This window comes from Physeter macrocephalus, chromosome 15, assembly GCF_002837175.3.
Source record: "Physeter macrocephalus isolate SW-GA chromosome 15, ASM283717v5, whole genome shotgun sequence".
Classification (NCBI taxonomy): domain Eukaryota; kingdom Metazoa; phylum Chordata; class Mammalia; order Artiodactyla; family Physeteridae; genus Physeter; species Physeter macrocephalus.
This window is the reverse complement of record NC_041228.1, coordinates 32,790,550-32,813,774: the sequence shown is the minus strand read 5'-3', so window position 1 is coordinate 32,813,774 and position 23,225 is coordinate 32,790,550. Positions and strand designations below refer to the sequence as shown.

The 23,225-nt window shown below is 34.5% G+C and overlaps 1 protein-coding gene across 37 annotated transcripts in view; it reads left to right on the top strand.

Moving 5' to 3' along the window:
* RIMS2 (regulating synaptic membrane exocytosis 2) overlaps positions 1-23,225 on the top strand; it is a 566,717-nt gene that overhangs the window by 419,113 nt on the left and 124,379 nt on the right. For 16 of the 37 annotated variants that reach the window (XM_024129925.3, XM_024129924.3, XM_024129927.3 and 13 more), the window contains one exon: positions 14,452-14,624. The exons of 20 other annotated variants lie outside the window; for them this stretch is intronic. In XM_024129925.3, coding sequence (XP_023985693.1) covers positions 14,452-14,624 — 173 coding nt within the window. Of the gene's footprint in view, positions 1-14,451; positions 14,625-15,512; positions 15,765-23,225 lie in introns of all 37 variants that reach the window. One more of the 37 variants, XM_024129922.3, reaches the window with a different exon arrangement.

Here is a 23,225-nt window from a genome sequence, read left to right as displayed (position 1 = left end):
TACCTGATCCTGGGCACTTGTCACCTTTTCTTCCAGGCTTCTTGTCTTGTAAGGATCCATTCACTGATTTCAAAGAGACATATTAGGAAGAAAGCAATCCCACTAAAGTAACTTACATTATAATATGAACTACACAACACAGAGATAGTTTTTTTTAAAAAAAAGGTCTGTAAATACAAATAAACCTCACACGATGGAGCTATAGGCAGTATCATTATAAAAAAAAAAAATCAGACTTTTAAAGGCAAAGTATTTTTGGCAAGTAGATCACCATTGTTAACTAAGTTGTTCCCTTAATTAGAGCTTACTCTCTTCTCAACACTGAGAATTCACATTTAAGGCCAGCCTTAAGTGTTTTAAATTGACTTTCAAAACACAAGCAGTAGGGACCAGAAGAGGGGAGACAGGTTGGGGCTGGTGAGGAGTGGCATCTATGGGCTGCTTATAAGTTTGGTGTTTGTGAGTCATGTGAATTATAATTCAGCATAGACCAACTACCCTTCCATGAGGGTAGTTTAAGTCTTACCCTTTAAGACTCTAATATCACCAAAATATGGCAGCAGTACTTGAGTACAGTGTAGGAGATGAGAACAGCCTAGAGACAAGCAAACTTCACCTGGGTGACTTTTGGTAGGTTAACCTCTTACTCTCAGTTTCTTTATTAAAAAGGGCTTTGAGATCTATTTCATACAGCGATGACTAGGAGGAAATGAGATAATGTATATACATGGTTTAGCATTTAGTAAAATGCTTAATAAATGGTGCAGATATTTGTTATTATTTTTTTATAATAACAACAAATGTGCCATAGACACGAGAAATGAATATGATAAGGTTGAAAAGAAATGGTAAAGAAATAACTGAGCTGATGAAAAGGATTTTAGTGTAACTCAAATATCATTGAATGTTCCCTTTACTCTCAAATAAAGAGACTGAAGCAGCAGAGATCAAATTTAGGGGGAAAGAATGTATGAATCTTCAAAGAATATGGAGATAAAAAAATAAAAAGAGCCTGAAACATAACATATGATGAGAAATTACAAACTAAATTACTGAAATTAAGAAATGATGTTATCAAGGTTGACATTCAATGAGCCTGGCTCTTGGAAAGCTGATTAACAGGTAGGCATATGGCTATGGGTGTGGGTATTTAAAAAGAAATACTCTTTAACAGCAGTGACATAAATGGATCTGAAAACTGAAAAACTAAATTTATAAAAAGTGAATTTTAAAATGTACATTAGGTGGCCTTGTACAAATCACTAAGATGATACGTGGAAATACATGTATTTATTGAAAGTGAAGAAATGAAAGATAAAATTTTATAGCAGTGATTGATATAAAATGCTAGGAGATTTTCTTTTTGGATAAGCAGAAAAGTTCAGTTTCTGGTAGCATATAACAGCCCAATAATAGTACAGTTGAGCTGCGCCTGGTGCGCGCTGGAGGAAGAGCTGCTCCATCATTGATTCTCAAGCTACCCAGAGAACCTGGTATTCTCATGAAACAGACACCATTGTGCCAGTGTTAGATGGAATCATGTGATATATAGAGCAAGAGAATTCTAATAGGAGTGATCTTAGTAACCCGATCTCTACCCTGCAAGGTCTTCAAGGAGTAGGTTAAGAAGTCCTGTGGGAAGTAATGAAGCATCCTTTCTTGGAATAAGCAGTTCAACTGTTTTATGAACAGAAGTAGGATTCAGATTTCAAAAAAATTCCTGCTAGGCTTAGTCTAGCCAGATATCCAGCAGAATGGTTTCATTTTTAAAAAATCAGAATTAAGAGCACCTCCTCATAGTTTCCATTCCAAACTAGTCAAGAAATCTAATCACTTACTGATGAAGATGCCAGGGAGAATGCCAGTGGCTGCACCTGGATTTCTTCACTGAAACCTGCCATTTCTCTAAACGTCTATTCTACTTTGTCAATTTTCTCTATTGTTGTGTTCATTTCTGTATAACCCTGCAATAAGATAGCTCCACGTTCTTTAGCAAAATTAGCACAGTGTGCTAATAATAGTACCTACCTCATAGGATTGTTTTCAAGATTAAGTCTATTTATATGTTATGTATAACTCAAACAGAGTTTGGAATATAATAAGGAATAAGTAAATGTGAGCTGTCATATGATGATGGTGAGATGGTGATGGTGATGATGATGGAGAAGAAAGAGAAAAAGAGAAATCATTTTCAACAGACACCCTGCTCTTACCAGGTCTATTTCTGTTGCCAGCAAAAATCTACTAGATACAGATTAGTATATCTTTAAGGTAATCCTAAAAAATAGGTGGGTGGAAAGGGAGGAAAAGTGTAGAAACTAATGATAATCTGAAAAGTTAAAAAGTGATTTGGGTTGTCTCATTTTTATCAGGTTAGTCAAATGTTTATCTACCACAAATGATCATTCTTGCCATTTCTACTCTTTAGCCAGCTGGAATGTACTTCAAATTTAACTTAAACATAGAGAGAGATAAAATTAAATTTACACATAATTTATCTAAATCTATGATATGCACACACACATATCCTAAAGCTCTGAGCCAAAGGAGAATTCCTCTCCTCCGTATTTTAGCTGATGGAAGCACCAACTATTTATTTCTTCCTTGTCTCACATGTACAAACATACGTCACTTTATGTAACAGACCCACAGTTACAAACTTAATAGTAGGTAATTTTAATGGAATTTTAGAAATTTTATAGTTTTATCTGTGACTAATCTTTGAATATAAAAGTTTCTAACTGTAGGCTTCTTTTTTCTTAACATTTGCTAGGGCTGGCATAACAAAATGCCACAGATTAGGTTGCTTAAACAACAGAAATTAATTTTCTCACAGTCTGGAGGCTAGAATTCCAAGATCAAATGTTGGCAGGTTTGGTTTCTTCTGAGACCGCTCTCCTTGGCTTGGAGTTCGCCAACCTCTTGCTGTGGCCTCACAGGGTCATCCGTCTGTGTGTGTCTATGTTCCAATTTCCTCTTCTTGTAAGGACACCAGTCATATTAGATTAAGGCCCACCAGTGTGACCTCATTTTACCTTAATTACTTCTTTAAAGGCCTTATCTCCAAAACAGTCACATTCTGAGGTAGTAGAAGTTAGCACTACAACATATGAATTTGGGGGATATACGGTTCAGCTATAGCATATCTATACAAACTAGTTAATGGTCTTTTAGTTTATCACCTTAATGCATTATGAAAGCATATTTGATTATAATGTAAATATGTATTTTTAGGCAACTAACTATAGCTATTTGGTTTCAAACTTTTTGATTTTATAAAATTGTGTTTATTTTCTCTATTTCTCCAACTACCTTCTCACATCCTAGGGGATGAAATATTTTTGTGTTGGCAAGTTCATTTTAAAAATTATTTTTCATAGTTATAAAACCACATTTAAATTTAAATATGTTTTTCTTAGCCAGACATTCAAGCATGTGTCTTCTTTCTTTACATTATATTTGTGAATTGCTACCTCATACTATATAATCACATATCAGGCCAGGAAAACCACATGTCAGGTCAGGAAATATAAAAAAGATATTTTTTAATTATGAAGAAGTCATTTGAGATGACTGGGACAGCAACTTACATGTTGTAGAACACTATAAAATTACAGAATAAATTGTCATTTCTCTCTTTTTAGTAAATATAATGTTGCTAAAAACTAACAAAAGAAAGATCTTTAAATAAATTGCATCTAGCTACTCTCTGGTCAAAGGGTCAGTCTATGGACAATAGCTGCTATTGCCAAGAGCATAATTTCTTCCTATATATTTCCTAAGAACACACAAGGGAAACATTTTTCTTTTACCTCCAGCAAAAATAGATATTTATGCATTCACCTTTGCTTTCATCAAGCCTCCAGGGTTGCTGGTTTGCTAACAACTAGAGCGCCCTTTGGGGGATACAAGAAATGAATGATATGGGTCACCGAAGGGTGAGAGATCTTGCTTTATGGAATCAAGGAGGATAAGAGGAATGAGGAAGGAAGAAAATGTGATAAATAATGCAGAAACATTCTTTCCAACTCAAATTTCATATAATTTAAAAGGATTAAGTATAGCCGTATAAAAAATTACAAATATAAGAATATTCAAGACAACAGAGATATGAAAACATATAAACCCTCTGAACCAACCATGACATTTATCACTTCCTAAAATACATATATTCTGTCTTATGTGGTGCTTATTTGCTTGTTTCTTACCTTTTTATTAAACTTCACACTTCTTGAGGATGGGGGTATAGTTTATTCATCTTTGTAGTCTCTCCAGGGGCAAGTAAGGACAAGATATGAACTTCTGGAGAGGGTATGGGTAGGTTATTACCCAAGAGTCTAAAACAGATTTTCTAATGGACATATGACTATTGGTTTCTGTCTAGAGTTAATCATAATAGAAAGAATACTCAGAAAGAATTGGAAGACTTAGGTTCTAATTTTGATTCTGCCACTTATGTAATAAGACTTTGGATACATTGCCCAATAGTTCTTCACAACCCAACTTTTTTCTGTGTACAAATTCTGTGTTATCTATAAAGTGCTCCACAAATATATGGTAGTTTGGAGGCCACATTGAAAAACATTATTATTTATTAACACTTGGGTTTTAGGCAGCCTCATCATTAATTAAGCAAATCATTTAATCTTGTAGCTTAATCTTTTTTTTTTTGAGAAGATGTTGGGGGTAGGAGTTTATTTGTTTACTTATTTATTTTTGCTGTGTTGGGTCTTCGTTTCTGTGCGAGGGCTTTCTCTAGTTGCGGCAAGCGGGGGCCACTTTTCATCGCGGTGCGCGGGCCTCTCACTGTCGCGGCCTCTCTTGTTGCGGAGCACAGGCTCCAGACGCGCAGGCTCAGTAGTTGTGGCTCACGGGCCTAGTTGCTCCGCGGCATGTGAGATCCTCCCAGATCAGGGCTCGAACCCGTGTTCCCTGCATTGGCAGGCAGATTCTCAACCACTGCGCGCCACCAGGGAAGCCCCTTGTAGCTTAATCTTTAAAATTAGGTTTGAGCTAGATCTTCTGTATTTTCATTTCCTTTATCTAGTGTTGTCTCATTATTGATTCAGTAATCTCTGATCAGTGTCAGGCTCCCTACTCTATGTATTCTCACAAATGATTGAATCTACAGATTTTATAATTAACTTATGGTATAATAATTATGATTTATAGAATAAATGTATGTGTATAATGTTTTTGCTTCATACTTCACATGAAATAATTGATAACTAAGTTTGAATTGAGATTTAAGTCAAAACCTTTAGTCAATTAAGGCAATCAGTCAACTAGGAGGGCAGCATGGAGTCTTCCACATCTATAATTTCAATTTAATTTGGCTAATTATAATTTGAACATATCTACTATTTTATTATATAATAGCTTTGCTCATGAGCACAAAAATTAGTTGTAACTTTTCTTCAGTTGGAAGGATTACAGATATTATTTATTAGCAAAATTAATTTACTAAATCTTCCTAAACATGGAATTTTGATTATTTCTACATCATCAATTTTGAAAATTGTAAAATAATACTCCAGACTGGAAATAATATAGCTAATCTTGGAATATATCTCTTATGAGAGAAGGAACTTTTGGCTGGTGATAATTTCAGGAGGTAGAAATATTGTACGTAAAAGAGTACAGAACTCAGCTTGGCACATGGGAAAGCCCAGTAATGGTAGCTGTTTTTATTATTTATTATAACAAGTGAGGTAGGAGTAATAACAAAAACTTTACAGTTGAACTCGATTCTGATAGATGAACCAAAACCCACCATTCAATACAACTTTCTGACTAACAAAGAAAATGGCTATGATTTTATGATTGACCCTTCTTAGGTCATTTTCATGACTAGGAATACTCTCAAGGCTAACAGTCTTCAGGGTCAGTCATGTAAGAACATGTTACTTCTCAAGCCCATTTTCACTTTCTGCCAAAAAGAAAAATCATCGGAATTTTAGATGGAATATGAAAGTGTTATTTCAAAATGACATAAAATGTCTTTTTATATAGGTTAGTTCGTATTTTTTTTAAGTTGTTCAGTTTTTTTTGTTGTTTTTGTTTTTTTAAATTCATTTATTTATTTATTTTTGGCTGTGTTGGGCCTTCGTTTCTGTGCGAGGGCTTTCTCCAGTTGCGGCGAGCGGGGGCCACTCTTCATCGCGGTGCGCGGGCCTCTCGCTGCCACGGCCTCTCCAGTTGCGGAGCACAGGCTCCAGACGCGCATGCTCAGTAGTTGTGGCTCACGGGCTTAGTTGCTCCGTGGCATGTGGGATCTTCCCAGACCAGGGCTCCAGCCCGTGTCCCCTGCATTGGCAGGCAGATTCTTAACCACTGCGCCACCAGGGAAGCCCCTAGTTCGTATTTTTTTAATTATTTAAATATCTTACTTGTTTAAAATTCATCCACATATAGTTATAAGTAGTATAGTTATGTTATTTCCATGCTGGTTTTGTATTCTGATTATACATGTCATTTTATATAGTTTTCAAATTTCAGAAAAGGAAGAAAATATTTTAAAGAAGAAAACTATATGTGAATATTTTAAAAAGAAATGGCTTAGGTTCTAAATATGCTGCCTAGTATCCCATTAAACATGAATTTATGGTTCACAATTTATTTTGATGAAAAGAAATAGAATGACTTTAATATTAACAAGTTAATTGTATAAGCTTAGTTAATTCATTTAACTTATTTCTCTCAATTTTCTCATCCATAAAATGAGGAAGGTAGATTACATCCTCTCTGAAGTCACTTTCAGCTTTAAAATACTGTGATCTTTTTGAATGAGTCAGTGACGAGTGAATAACTAAAAGTATGTTTCAGTGCCAAATAAAGGATCGTTATATGAGTCCTCTTTTTTTAATATCTGACCGTATTTTGTTATCTCGGGGGACATTTAGTAATGTTCTCTTTCCTGCTACTCAGAACTGCATACCGCAGGTATCTCTGAAGCTGATCAGCTTTAAGTCTGGATTCTGGTTCTGCAACATTAAAAGAAGAAAAATTACCAGAAAAACGATCAAATAAATAATAATAAAATGGAGGACTAAGTGAATGAGGAAGGAAGAAAGGGATAAAGGCAGGAAGAAATGGAAAAAAGAAAGAGGAGGGAAGGAGGAAAGGAGGAAGCAGGCAGGCATAATCCTTCCAGTCTAAGAGTTCATAATTGAATTAGAGAAACACATGCACAAAAAATAGTGCTCATACAAAGTAGGCCGTGTTAAGTAGTACAATACAAGTAAATCATGCAAAGGAAAAATAAAAAGAGAAATATTCATTTGGCTTGAAGAAATCTGTGAATACATTGTAGAATAAGACATGACATGAAGGACATATCAGGCAGAGGGAGAGCTTAAGCAGAGTTATAAAAGCATATGAGCGGGCTTCCCTGGTGGCGCAGTGGTTGAGAATCCGCCTGCCAATACAGGGGACACGGGTTCGAGCCCTGGTCCGGGAAGATCCCACAGGCCGCAGAGCAACTAAACCTGTGTGCCACAGCTACTGAGCCTGCCCACCTAGAGCCCATGAGCCACAACTACTGAGCCCACGTGCCACAACTACTGAGGCCCACGCACCTAGAGCCTGTGCTCCGCAGTAAGAGAAGCCACCGCAATGAGAAGCCCGAGCACTGCAACGAAGAGTAGCCCCTGCTCGCCGCAACTGGAGAGAGCCCGCACATGCAGCAACAAAGACCCAATGCAGCCAAAAATAAATAAATTAAATAAATAAAATTTTAAAAAAAGAAATAGTTAGAGAGATAGGGGAGAAACCATGAGTTACATTATCTGAGAAGCCATTATGGAAAAGTTTCAGGAAAAGAGAGGGCTTCAACAATATTAGATGTAATAGCAAAATCAAGAAAGAAGCCACTACTGGCTGATAAATTAGGACATTTTTGGTATTTGCTTGTTTGTTTTTTGAGAACAGTTCTAGTAAATGATACATTAGAATGGGGGAAGAGTTAAGGATCCTGAGAAGGAAAATAGTAAATGCATTTGTTAAAGGCAAAAGCACAAGCTCTGCATCTACCTGAGATTTCTAAACCTGGGATTTCATCGCAGAACTGGTCTTTCCATCTCTGAAAATTGTGAGGAATCAATGGAAGTAAGTAAAGGATGAGGTTCCTTGAACAGCTAATTACTAAGAGACACAGAGTTCCCACAGAGCCAAGCCTTTGAGAAAGTCATCATTGACTACTAGCATTAATTCCTCCTCTACAAATTCTCCAGGAAACGTACAAATTTCCTTCAGACCAAGAGACAGTGGCTCTTTAGTAAGTCTTTGCCTCCAAGCTAATGGCTACTCTGTCTGCAACTGTGTTTCTTAAGCTGTTATTGTTCCATCTTTCACAAGGTGAGTAATTTGCAGATATGATATCTTGTTGTCCCGTACATCTTTTCTCCTAACAAGCCTTTGTGAGTCCTACAAATAATGCATTTATTTCTAAGCCCCCGCCCCTGGTGGTATGCACCCACTCTGCATTCAGTGACCATTTGGTAACTTGAAATCTGCCACAGTGGGAGTATTTAGCCTTCAGAAATGAGCCAACTCTGTAAATCAGAACTTTTTCCTTTTCGATAGCTGGTTGTTAAATACGTATAAGCACACCACTTCCTATCTATACCCATCACAGAGAATGAAAGGATTAAGTGACTCAACTCTATTCAGCTATCATTATAGTAGTTTATACTCTGATTTGGTACTTCATACTGGACATAATACCTCAGTATATAACCCAGATAAAACAACCATTCCACTCATTTCTATTCATTAAACATTCATTGAGTTTCTAGTCAGGCACTACTGATCTAGATAATGGGAATACTAAAATAAATATGACAGTAATTATCCTCAAGGAATTTAGCAGGATAGATAGATGGTAGCAGGATAGATAGATGGTAGATAAATAGATGATAGATAGATAGATAGATGACAGATGGTAGATAAGAGAGAGACAGAGACTGAGAAAGAGAGACATGATGAAAGTATAAGAAAGGCATAAATAAAGTAGTTTAGGAATACTCAAGGCAGTGATTAATTCTCTTTGAAGGAATTAAAGAGTTTTCTAGCTGGGAGTTCATTTGCAGGATACTGTTTACAAAACTAAATCCTAAATTAACCCTCAGTTTTCTGTGGCCTTTTCTCACTGTCTTCTCCCTCCAAAGTAGAGAACTTAACACAAAATACCTTCTTTAGGAGTCCTATCTAAAGAAAATTATCTGTTGACAAGCAGATTTTTACACAGTGCAGCATTTAAATCAGACAATGATAAGAACTTTGGCTAGGACAGAGGAAAAAATCATCTGGAAATAGCTCCTCAAAAAGCGAGTACCTACAGTTGTGCTACTAACAAAACACAACTTCTACTCTCTTTGAATTATTATATGGAATAAAAATAAGATGATGAAAATGAGAGCACCTTCTTGCTCTTATGATTGTTTCATTTACCACAGTGCCAGGACTGCCTCTGCTCTGTTCTTTTCTCGTCTAGACCCGCCAGACTGATACCACGAGCCCTGCCCAAAATTTCAGCCTCTCTCTTATCTTCCAAAGATTATGTTTGCCCCAATTTTTTCCTACTTTTCGATCTACTCATGTTTTCTCTCTGAATATGATGTAAATTCCTCCAAGTACTTCTTGATGGCCTAAAATTTTTTTCTTCAAACGTGGGCTTTCTTGCTTCCCAGTATTTTGCCATAACCAATTCTTGGACTAGAGTTTTAGACAATAAATCGCAGTTTTATGGTGAGAATCAATAAACTGAAGACAAGCAATGCTTAAGGACGTCTCAAAGAAGTTCATGTACAAAGCTCAAATGACCTGAGTTGCTGAGATGCTGTAGAGAACTCAAACTAGGAAATTACTTAATCTAAGAACTTGAAATGAGTATATAGGAGAAAATGAAAATTTTATTTTAGAAATCTGAGTTTACTTTTTTCTCAGGAATATTATTATAAAATTTTGATAATAACTTTCCTTGCAATAGAGCTCTGCTGATGTACTGTTACTTTCCACTAATGTTAGATAAATAGGGAGAACATTAACTTTTCCAGGCCACTTAAGAACTGTAGAGTCTGGAACTTCCCGGAGAATAATAATTTCCCGTAAATTTTTCTGCTTCATTATCTGCTTAATAGAAATGTACAAAATATCAAAGTGTTGTCGGGAAAAGCTCCCTCACTGTCTTCCAAGACTTTAATGATCTCCAGTCAGCACAGTTTTCAGCTGAGATCCTGTAATCCTATGCAGTAAAGATAATGATGAGCACATCATCCATTGTTCATGTCAGCTGGAAACTAATAGATGCTAATTGTTTAAAACATTTATTGGATAGTGCCAAAACAATACCAACCATTTCCTAAATAAATGAACTTATTCACATTTGTAACTCATTACCTTGGCATAATAATAATTTAGCTGCTTCTGTCTCACTGTTAAATTATATAACTTTTGTTTTTCATACTTTAGGAAAAGCAAAAAGAATGAACCATTTAAAAAGTAAACTCCCATAGTAGGTCATTTATAACTTTGATTTGGGTTTTTTTGTGAATTATATACTTGAAGATGCTATAATCTAAATGTATCCAAAATATGTTCCTCTGAAGTTTTACTTTTAAAACTTTTTTCCCATTATTTCTCACTTTACAAATTTCTCATTCTGTTAATCATGTTTCTATTTTTAATGGAAGCCTGAGCTATATCCCGAAGGTAAACATGTTAGAAATAGACAGAAAAATGCATTTGGTACAAGCCTTAGGTAGACGACAAAATCATCATCAAACTAGAGCTTTTAGCTAATTTGTAGTTTTTCTTTATTTAAACTATTCCGTTCAGTGTCTATTTATGACCCGCTGCTTTCGGTGTTGGAAATGAGCAGCTGCTATGCGCTAAGCACACGATTGGGTATTTTGAATATATTATTTCTCTTACTCCTCACAAGAATCCTTAAAATGAAATTTATCCTTATCTTACTGGTACAAAAGCTAAACCTCCAAGTTTAAATTAAATTAAATCTTTGACTCTTAGGTGCTAAAAGACTTACAAGGATAAGGAAGATATTGTTCTGGCTTTTTGGAGCTTTTATTCTAATAGAAGGTTTGAAAACTACCAATAAATATGAATACACTCACACACACACAGACACACACACACACACACACACACACACACACACCTATAACAAGAAGTAGCATGTGATGAATTATATAAAGGCTTAAAACTATAGTATGTGGAATCTTATCTTTCCTTAAATTTTTCATATCCAAAATTTTAGCTCAGCAAACTAGATTATGTGAGAGGTCTTAGCCAAAGATATGTGCAATGTATATATACCATGTGTGTTTTAAAAAGAGAAATCTTAAGCCTTAGGCTAGCCTGTATGTACCTATGAATCATAGCAACAGAATCAAAAGTCATGATGACCTGAAAAGACAAAGGCTAGAATAGGCAAAGTCAGAATCCTAACTACTGAAATACAAAAGTCAAAAAGCAGTTAGGATTCAGAAATGAAGGCAAAGAACATCAGAAAAGAACCAATCAGGAAGACATGGGATACACAGGTACCAGGTGGCTTTGGATATTAGGATAAAGTACCAGAAGCAAATATTAAAAATGAGGCATCTTCTGTGTCAGCCAAGAAGTGTCATATATTTCCTGCTGAGATAAATCTATTCCTTATCCTGCAGTTGAGAATCAGTAGTTCCCTATGAGGCAATGGGATATGAATTAACCTGTCCAAATGGGAAGGTGAGGCCTGAGAACATACTAGGGGGAAAGTTTGATTTAATGTTTTATTTTGCTTTATAAATATATTTTCTGAAATGTGTCTCTTAGATATATATAGAAATAGTTACATTTTTATTATAGCTTAGAGCAGTCTTAAAATAATAAATTTACTCTTGGGTATTTTACCTAATATTTCTTTTGGTAAATATATTCCTGGAGTTGATACTAAGCCAGTATTCAGCTAATATCTAATCTTCATGATCATCATTGTCATCATTTGTCATTTATTAAACACTTCTTATGTGTCCAATATTGTGCTAAGTGCTTTATGTACATTATTTTATTTAATCCTTGCAGCAAACCTAGGAGATGTGTATGATTGTTGTCCGCATTTTAACAGATAAAAAACTGGAACTCAGGATCACAAACCTAATAATTTATGTAGCCAAGATTCATACCAATGATTCAGTCTCACTCCAGAGCATGTGCTTTTCATGATTACATTTACCCTTAGTACTTCCTGAAGTTAAGAGTTGTGGCTTTTCATTTGCATTTAGATGATCTAGTAATCCCATGAGCAAAAGCAAAGAAAAAAATATAATACCAAAACTGCTTTTCTATTCAATGATAAATTATTTTTAAAGACATAAATAGCAATATGCTTCTCCTTTTTATTATAAATTCTAAGAATGAGTAAGATAAAGTTCTACCAATACAGTGTGGTATTGGGAACAATTTAATAATTTTGAAAAATTTCTTGAAACATCCATTTTTCATATATATATGAAATGTCTGAAAATGGAAATTACTTCCATTTGTGTCTCAACTTGAGATCAAATTTACTTTTAATAGATATCATGGAAAAAAATACATATATACATATATCCCACATTATCTATGCTAGCCAGTATATACTGGCTATATATGTGTATATATATTATATATCTATTTTTAAAATATAATGGTTAACATAGATAATATTGGATCCATCCACTGAAATGCTACTCTAGGCAATGGCTGAAGACATTGTCATTTAAAGTAAATTGTTTTTGATATTTTAAAATGACTTTAGTTTGAAAAAAATACCATGGACTAAATGTTCTCCAAATAAATCCACTGTAAATAAATAGTCTTCCTTTTAAAATCAAACATAACGGTTCTATTTACATAGATATTTCCTGAAAAAAAGGCAATAACTTTTTGAAGAATTTAACTGTATTTTTTTTTGATAATTGAGAATTCCAACAAAGTCGAAAGTTAGAGTGGATTAAGAAAGGCCATATCTCACCTAATATAAGTATATATTTCTAGATTAAGAATTTGATTATTAAAATTTTGTGTAGCCTTCAAAATAATTCTTATATTTTACACTTAAAGAAAATGACCAGTTATTAACTCAAAAATACACAACAAGATACTGGGAGATCCTGGGGGAAAAAAAAAACAGCTCATTTGAATCTGATCTAATGTTTACGCTACACCCTACTGCCATTCAACTTGTCTTACCAAAATGTTTATATCTAGCTAATATTTTCAGTGAATTGTTGTTCATACAGAACTATTTATTAGGGTAGTGATTATCCAAGTCACAGTAAATGGTTTATATAAGATAATCATCTTTCTAATTCTTTATGAAATTTACCAGTATCTATGATTTAAAAGATCTCCATTGTGAAATTGACCAAGTAAGGATTTTTCACCATTATGTTTAAGAGCATATTTACAAAAAAAAATCTATTAGCAGATAGTCTCTTAACCTAGTAATAGCCATCAGGTAGTAATCATACAGTAATAATACTGGCTGCATTATTTTATATTATACCAGATACCACACATGTATTATTTCTAATTTTCAAAACAGCCCTGCAAGGAAGATATTATTTTCCCTATTATTTTATAAACAGTGTTTTAAAGGTGAAATAATTTGCTCAAGTTTACCCAGCTAGCAAGTTTTCCTTACTCCACATTTTTCAGACTTCAAAACCTATTCTTTTTTACATTCCACATGTCATTAACATAAAGCATTTATGAAGGTTTTCAATTTATCAGAATATTTGAACACCCAGAACACCCTGCACCCTGGGTGTGCCAGATGACCATCTGATTATTTCAATTCCAGAAAGTTTGAACTATTGTAAATAATAACGATTTTTTCTAGTACTTCTAGGATTCATCAAAATTCCAGCAACCATTCAGAAATTAAACTTTCTCTTTTCTCTTGGCTTTTCTTTAAAAAGTTAGTGTTTTAATAATTAGATTTTATATTATCTCTAGGTTTTCAGTGAAGCGTAATGGATTAAAGAGAAAATTGATGCTACTAAAATTGGTTTTTATAAGTTACAATGGCAACTTCATCATACTTGTTTTTTCAAATTTTATTCAGAAATAAAAAAAAATTTTCTTCCTAATATTAAGCCAAATGTTTATTTCCCAGATTTTACCTAAATGTTCTTCCCTGAGGCCATTCCTGTTGTGAAACTGTTTTAATGGTCTTCATTGGGGCGTGGTAAAAATTCTCTAATTGTCATTGCTAAAAACAAGGGTTTCATATAAACTGAATTTTTCTTTTAGGATAATTGCCATTCACTTTTGTTTTATATGCAACTGAGTGGGGTTTTGCGGTATCCTCTGTGGACAATTAAAGTGCTGAAATAGGAGAAGCGAATAATTGCTTTGTGTGGTAATACTGACAACTTCTGCGTATTTGTCAATCTGTGTTAACAGTATCGATCAGGATGGGATCCTCATAGAGGGGCAGATAATATTTCCACTAAATCTTCGGACAGTGATGTAAGTGATATATCTGCGGTTTCAAGGACTAGTAGTGCTTCTCGTTTCAGCAGCACAAGCTACATGTCCGTCCAATCAGAACGGCCAAGAGGAAATAAGAAAATCAGGTGAGTAAGGGGACTTTAAGCAGGATATTCCTCTAAATATATTTTAGAAGGTCTTTATTTTTCTTTGGATAAATGTAAAATCTTTTACTTCTAAAAGGTTAATATATATCATTAAGACAATAAGAACTTCTGTACAGATTACTTTTAATTATATTTTGGTCTCCATTTCAAACTTCTTGCACAGAAAAGTTTTACAGAACTTATAACTATTTTCTTACTAGATTATTTGAAATAATATCATTAGCTATTTTTTCATGTTTGTTATTTAAAAAGTAATTCTGTTATTATATCTTTACTGAAATTAAAGTGATGGTTAAGTGAAGACCTGAATTTTTTAATATTCTAAGGCATATGAAAAATCATATTTTAGAGGGAATTTTTCCTAGCTGAATACATTTTAGTAATTCAGAAAACACAAGAACATTACTTTTTTAGTAAGGTGCTCTCCCATCCTCTTGAAACTTTTTATAAATGCGTGGAAAAAGTTCTCAGTTTCTCAAGAAAATTTATAAATGTAATGTATGTTTGTTAGTATAATTTTCATTTATCACCCAACCTATAGACTTTATGGACACCTGAGCTAAATTAGTCTTTTTTTACAACTATTGGATCAAAAAAAACAATAATGGAAAGACCACAACTTTTTTCCATGCAACTTTGTAACAGGAAAATATGACTTAAAAACAATTATGATTTAAGTGTTGCTTACACAGTGCTTCTCTGGGGTACACTGGAGAAGAAGTTTTCAATGCTTAAAAGATGTCATTTTAATTTATATTTTAGTAGTTATCATTACTTTTCTATATAATTTTGTATGCATTTTTTCTTGACGTTTTCTTTCTTTTTTGTGTTTATTTGCATGCCTTCAATTTATGTTGGTTTCAAAAGGCCAAAGGGAATAGAAGAGGGAGGGCAAGAAGGGAATAAGCATGAAGAGATAGTTCATGAGGAGGAAGAGGTAAAGAAAGAAAGAATTAATGAGAATGAGAAAGGGAAAGAGATTACAAAAACACGTAATAAGGAGAAAAACAGAGAATCAGGAGACGAGGAAAAAACACAAGATATACCTGAACAAGGGAAAGAAAAAGAACAGTGGAATAAAGAGGATTTGCAAAAGCAATTCTCGCAAGATGATGACAGGTAAAATTTGCTCATTTTCGTAGACATTTCCCATTAGTAATGTCCTTTCTCCTACTCTTAAAAACTATTTTGCCATTTACATTTGGTTTATTTTCTTGTGTTTTATCTATTTAGCTTCTAATGCAACTAATTAATGTTAGCAAATTATTACCTAACAGATTGATTTATTAAACAGTCTTTAATTTGTATACCATAGCTCTGAGAGTCTGATTTAATTGGGTTTTCAAGTTCTTTTTGACTAGGTGGATCAAAGGTAAATTTCCCTTTAGTTTTTTTAGCATGAATTACTGTATATCTTCCTCATTTGTAGAGTCAAACCTTTAAAATGAGGTTCTGAAGGGACTGAAAAAATGTAGCCTGCACTATAAGAAATATTATATACTAGAACTTTTAAAATGAATGGCAAAATAGGTAGCAAAAAGTAAGCTTTATTCTGTCTCTGAATAAAGAAAAAAGCAAGTTCCTTGCCTCTTCATAGTTATCTGGTGGGGTCTAGTGCAGTTCTGATTCCTGAGGAAGATTGTGGAGTAGGAACAGTGCTCTTTGATACTCTGAGAAGATAGAGGCCTTAGGGCTTATTAGAAGGCAGACATGTTGGCTTAGCGCCCTCTAGAAATTCATTCAGCTAGAGAAACTGCCAGAGAAGGAGCTTTGAACAGGGGAAAAGGGAAGAAACATAATCAGCAAGGCATAACAACAACTATGTTTTCATTTTCATAACACAATGCACTAAGTAAGTATGAAGCCATCTTTACAGTGCTGTACTGAATGTCATGTCAGCACAAGTCCGCAGTACACTCCATCCTTCTGCCTGAGGAGATGAGATCTGTCTAGTTACATTTCTCTGACACTGAGAATTGCAAATCATGTGCATTTTGGAGGAATTTGGTTTTCTAGTAATCCGTCCAGACCTTGATTTTGTGCTAGTATGCACCTGGCATAATACTCACCCTGATTGTAAGCCAAATTTTGCTTTATTGTATCTAAATCCAATCTCAGTTTGTGCTTTACTCAGAGTTAATGAGAAAGATAGGGCTTCCCTGGTGGCGCAGTGGTTGAGAGTCCGCCTGCTGATGCAGGGGACACGGGTTCGTGCCCCGATCCGGGAAGATCCCACATGCCGCGGAGCGGCTGGGCCCGTGAGCCATGGCCGCTGAGCCTGCGCGTCCGGAGCCTGTGCTCCGCAACGGGAGAGGCCACAGCAGTGAGAGGCCCGCGTACCGCGAAAAAAAAAAAAATGAGAAAGATAATTGGAATAAATGTTTACCCCCTGGGTATACAATTCAGTGGTCTAATTCTATGACACTTCACTTTCTGTCTCAGATTGGTATATTTAACTATACCTGTGATCTGTGAAGGTTTCTATGTAACAGACACGAAACCTAAAAGTAAATCTTAAATTAGGCATATTTTGTGATTCAAGTCTAAACTAGTAATTTCAAGTCTATTTCGTTGTTTATCTAACTTTTGATAATTACATTACCTTATTAATGAAGGCCATTTTTCTGCTTTGTTTGGCATAGGGTCATTTCATCATTAATTCACAGAGAAAAGCTTTCCAAGATTTCCTTGGAAGGAGACACACAGTTTCCTTTCTTCCAAAAGCAGAGCAAAATGTGAGCCTCTAATGTGTTTTCCATTCTATAAACTGTGTAAAGGAGAACACATGAGCCCCTTGGTGTCTGCCTGGAGCCAAAAGCCTATGTTAGCATATCTGGCTTGGTGGGGAAAAGTTTGAAGAAGATTATAACCTTGAGTTCTCGATTTTTTAATATTACTTTCTTCACCATTTTCTTCTTGAAAAGGCCACATTATTTTACACAGGAAAGGGAAAGATAGTATATTCCTAGCAATGAGTCATCAAGGCATTGTACTCTGCTTAAGTAACTATATAATACTTTCGCAACTGTAAACTTTAGGGGGCCAGACTGATGTCTCTAGGGAACATATATTCCATATGATGGCAAAAAGTGTCAACTGCAATTATTTGTGAGAAAATGCTGGTGTTGCTAATTAATTATTGCAGCACAGGATCTTGAATTTGCTTTCATTTCTCAGAATAAAATGAACAGTCTTTATTCCAAGAGAAGCTATGTCTGAGTACTGCCAGTAACATTGTGTTTTGGTAGTTGGTGAACAGAATCATAGATTGTTTAAATGCCAAAAACAACTTACGTGCTTGTACAACATTATTGGAAATAATCTTATTCTATAATGCATCATTTACATTTACTTGTAATCCAAATTTTGTAAAGGAAAAAACTTTTTCTGACTTCAGGGTTTAAGTATCTATAGCAATGCTGGTATACTTAAAATTAACACAGTGACTACAATGAACCAAATCAATTTTAGTTGCTATTTTCATTGCAGTAATTGTATCTCATTGTGTGGTACAGAATTATGTTGTTTGTGTTATAGTAAGTCTATTAAAGTAAGTCTTCTGAATGTACTAGTAGGAAATGAATAGCAAAAAGTAAATTCAAAAAAAGGTCCATTAAATATTTGAATATAATATTTTTTCAAAGTTGATTAATAAATAATACATTCACATTTAGCTATTTATATTTCCACACATGTATATTAGCCTGGTTAAATGCCCCCTACCATTAATGATTATTTGGTAATCATTTCTAGAAAATCCAAAATTATATTTACCATTTAAAATATTTTTCTCACTCTGTGTACATAGGTATGCTTTAAATTTTATATCTATCTACATTTGCTGATTACATACCATATATATGTGGTAGGCTGGCCCAGAAAAAAAGTGTTCAGATGTAAGGAGAAATCATTCGTTCAACCAATATTTATTTAGAAAATTTGTCAGGCAATATATACTATGAACTGGGGGATAGAGGTGAAATGAAGCATTTCTAAACTTCTAAGCCTGAGGGTGAAGCAGTTTCTTAGACTTGTGTGGATGGATGTTTAAGGATAGCTCCATATCCAGAAAATTTCATCAAGAAACCTAAACTAATTCACAAGGATATTTGATGAAAGAATTTGGCACAAGAAGTGGAGATCTTAAGTAAATCTGCAGTGGAAGATAGAAAAACAAATATTGAACAGTATAGCATTGTCAAAACCAACAACATTTGGTAGCTTTGTGATCAAATTATTCATCCATTCCCCCAGGTTCTGTTCTGGGCATATAAGACAAAAGAAAAAATAATTCAAGAAACTCGTTATCTATAAATTTTCATAGATAACCAAATAAGATATACCGAGCCTGAACAGATTGCCTGCTTCTCAGATCCTCTCATACTTTTGTATTACCCAGCTTTCCTTTTAATAGAAATGTTACAGTTTATAATGAATGCACTGCCTAAAAACTTTATGGCTTCATTATTGTAAAACAGGTTCAAGATCTACGGTAAGAGTGAAATATTCACACAAAGATTTGCATTAATGAAGACTACACAGAAAACCTTTTGAGGATTTGTGTGGATCTGATACTTAGCAAATTTTTGTGCTTTACATTCTTACAGAAGAGTCAATTTTAAAATGATTATTTGTAAGACCAAATAATAAATTAAAAGTTTCAAAAATAAAAAAAAAATTTAGTTCTCAGGCATGTCTATAAACAGTATGGAATTATGTATTCTCTTTTTAAAGAAAACGTTCTTGAGATAGGAAATTTTTTTAAAGGAAAAAGATGGCATCAGTTCAAATATTCATGAATAGCTGTTTTTAAGACTTAAGCCATCTAAATTATCTAGCAAAAAGTTCTTGTAGTCTTTAAAAGGGCAAGCAGAATAATTGTTAATGAAATATTTATTATTGCTAACTTACAGATCAGAGTTTAAATGTGATAGTACATTTTCCTGACTGTGTAATATAACGACGTGTACCGCATATTTACTCCTATGTTATAGACCTCCTCTGTTTTATGATTGTGCATAAAAAGGGGACTTTTTAAAAAAACACCGAATATCACTCTTAGAATTTTGATCATGTAAGGACCCAGGAATTTGCATTTTTAAAACAAACATCCCCCAAGTGGTTATGATGCTGTCCTTCCTGTCTTTTGGGTTGCTTATATTTCCTAATGAATGCTACGGTCAGCTTGTCAATTTGGGGGGGGGAAGGCAGCTGCGCTTTTTGACTGGGATTGTGTTTAATTAGATCAATTTGGGGATTATTGCCATCTTAAAAAATGTTGTCTTCCAATCCATGAGCACAAGGTGTTCCATTTATTTATGTTTACTTTCTCTCGATGATGTTTCGTAGTTTTCAGGGAACGTATGCTTCTTTTTTTTTAAATTATTCCAGGTATTTTATTTTTGGTGCTATTGTAAGTGGAATTCTTTTATTAATTTCATTTTGAGTCTGATCATTGCTAGTATATAGAAACACAATTTATTTTTATAAATTGATCTTGAAACCTGCAACTGTGCTGTATTCATTTATTAGCTCTAAAAGTTTTTAGTTAATTCTTTAGGATATTCTATATGAGATCATGTCATCTGTGAATCAAGATTACTTGATTACTTCCTCCTTTCTGATCTGAATGCCTTTTTATTTCTTTGTGTTGTCTAATTGACCTGGCTAAAACCATCACTACAACGTTAAATAGAAAAGCTCATGGAAAGTTCTTAAAAGAAACAGCCTAGTAGAATAGTCTATACGAAACTTTCTTTTAAAATTTTGTGAGCAGCTCTCTTAAAGAATAGATGTATCTATTTCACTGAAAACAAAACAATGTAATCCATTGTATGTTCTCTTTATCTAGTCTATCAGGAAGTTCAAGTTCATAGCCAAAGACATGATAATTCCATTCAATTTCTTGAACTACATTATATTATATATAATAATTGATATTTTTATTTTTGCCTCTTTTTTTGAGGCTTTGCTCCTTTACCTCTATTTTATTACAATTGTGTTATGTAGCTTTTAAAAAAAAAACTGCCTCAAATTGTATATGCTGCTAACTCAAAACAGTTTTCATACAGTATCATGCCAACCTTTAGAATTCAACACCTTTACATTCTCTTCTTGAAATGCTCTTTTCTCTGAGCTCTTGTGATTGTACACTCCTTTAGTTCTCTAACCATCTCTCTGATCACTTCTGTCTTCTCTGGGAGCGTTCTCTCTGCCCCTTCCATGTTGACATTTTCCAGAATCCCATACTAGCCCTTCTTTTCTTTACGTGTTCTATCTTGATGCTGCCTTCTATTCCGTGGCTTCCAGTAGCATCTGTGTATTGATGGCTTCCAAAACTGTATTTCCAGCCCAGGTTTCTTCCTTAAACATCTGCCAGATCTATCCAGTCCTGTCCTTGCCATCTTCTTGTCTGTCCTGGGGACGTACCAAACTCAGCAGGTAAAATTAAATTCATCATACTGTCACAGAACAGGCAACTACATTTAATAAACCACTCCTCCTTTTGTGCTCTCTTTCTCGGTGGGTGGCACCGGCATCCTCCCACTTGGCCAAACCAGGAACCTAGGCATCACTCGACTAGTCCTTCTCCACTGAGCACGATTCTCTCCCTCCAATCAAGTCTTATTAATCTTAATGCTTAATTATCTCTGAAGTAGTCCATTTCTCCCTAACCCTATATCTACTTCTATAATTTAAGCTATTATCTCTTATGGAGATTAGTTTAATAGTTTAGTTTCATAGATTAGTTTAGTAGGAAAATCTTGTCTTTTAAAAATAATAGCCCTTAAATCTGAGCTTGTTATGCTAATAGCATAAAAACATGAGTACTCAGTTTTTCTGAAGTTGTTCCTTTGTGAATTGTATACTTTTAAAAGATGAATTTTATGGGATGTGAATATATCTTTTAAAATGCTCAAAAGGTCTCTGCAAAAAAAAAAAAACAAATCTAATTGGTGTTGCTTCTTCAGTAACTATTATGAGTGTAGTGGTGATAAAATGCAGATGATATTTTGTTTAGGGTTAAGTTTGTCAAGCATCTCTTTTTTTCTATTCCAATACTTCTTAAGAGCCACCTTTCCTTAAAATGTTCATCTCTCTCTTTTTTAAAATTCTTGCATACATTTTTAACATCACCAGGGTGCTGAAGATGAATAAAACACAGACCTTATTCTCAAGAAAAGGTGATGATTTACTTTTCCTTTTTTTGCAGCCACAGATTTATCCTTTTCATATAAATATAATTGTTGGCCCAAAACTGAAATAATTCTCCCTTTCTACGTGTCTCTGTCTCTGTCTCTGTCTCTCTAGATAGATAGATATCTCAGTTAATAAGTAAATAAGCTATTCTCATAAAAATTTAGAGAAATTTCCATGTGTGGGAAATCTGAGTGTGCCGTGACTTCACAGTCTCCATATTGGATCACTGAAAGTGAGAAATTTGAGATTTGATCATGTATATGGTCTGAAGAGAAAGGGCATTTGAAGATGCGGAAGGCACGGGCACTAAAGTAAGAACCTGGAGATGGAGGAGGGGTTAGGGTCAGAAGCATAGGTGGACTCTCTTTTGGCTCAAACCAGATGAAAGACAGATAATAAAATAGATGATTTATTAGACAGGGAGCTGGGAAGTTGGTTGTCACTGCCTAATGGCCCTAATGTTCTCAAACACATAAGAGGCAAGAGTATAAGAGTTTGGAAGTTGAATTTGAGATTTAATTTGAAGATTTAGAGTAATCACTGAAGAAAATAGCGCAAGTAGCTTACCAAAGGCAAATTTAAAAGTTGATGAATCGTTCTGCAGATCTAGCTGAGGGCTGGAGACCAGCAATTTCAAGAGACACCAATGTGGGAGAGTAGTGTGATATTTTCTAGCAGCACTGAGCCCATCCAAGTGTAGAAACAGAACTCAGATTGTAGTATTTGTGGAGAAGTGGGAGTTTTGATGGATGGGGTTGTTGGAAAAATAGCAGTGGAAAGCAATTGAGGGTGCTTGTGTAAATGTTAGTGTTATAGACAAGAAGGAGGAAAAGTCCAGATGGGAACTGATAGACTAGGACAATATAGAGAAAATCCAAGAATTGGAAAACTAGATCTTGTAGTCAAAAAGTAAGTTTAGGGTGTTGGGAGGATAAGTGGTTTTAGTTATAGTATGTCATTGAAACAAGATTTTGTGATGAAGCTATTTTTGTTAGCTGACAAATTCTAAGACATAAGCATTGGAGTGAGTAGAGGAGTGGATGAAAAGAATAAAAATGAAGGTAACTGGAGATATGTGAGTTTCAGAATTATGAGGCATTTGGTTAGGTCTTCTTAATGAATACTTATATTTCATACTGTTATGAGAATTGGGGAATTGAAAAGAAGACTAAGCCAGCTCCTAAAGACTTCAACGAATGAGTCAGTGACCATGAGGTCATCAGATGACAGGATGAAAGGGAAAAAAGCCAGGAGATGGAAGCAACCTAAGTGTCCATCATCGGATGAATGGATAAAGAAGACGTGGCACATATATACAATGGAATATTACTCAGCCATAGAAAGAAACGAAATTGAGTTATTTGTAGTGAGGTGGATGGA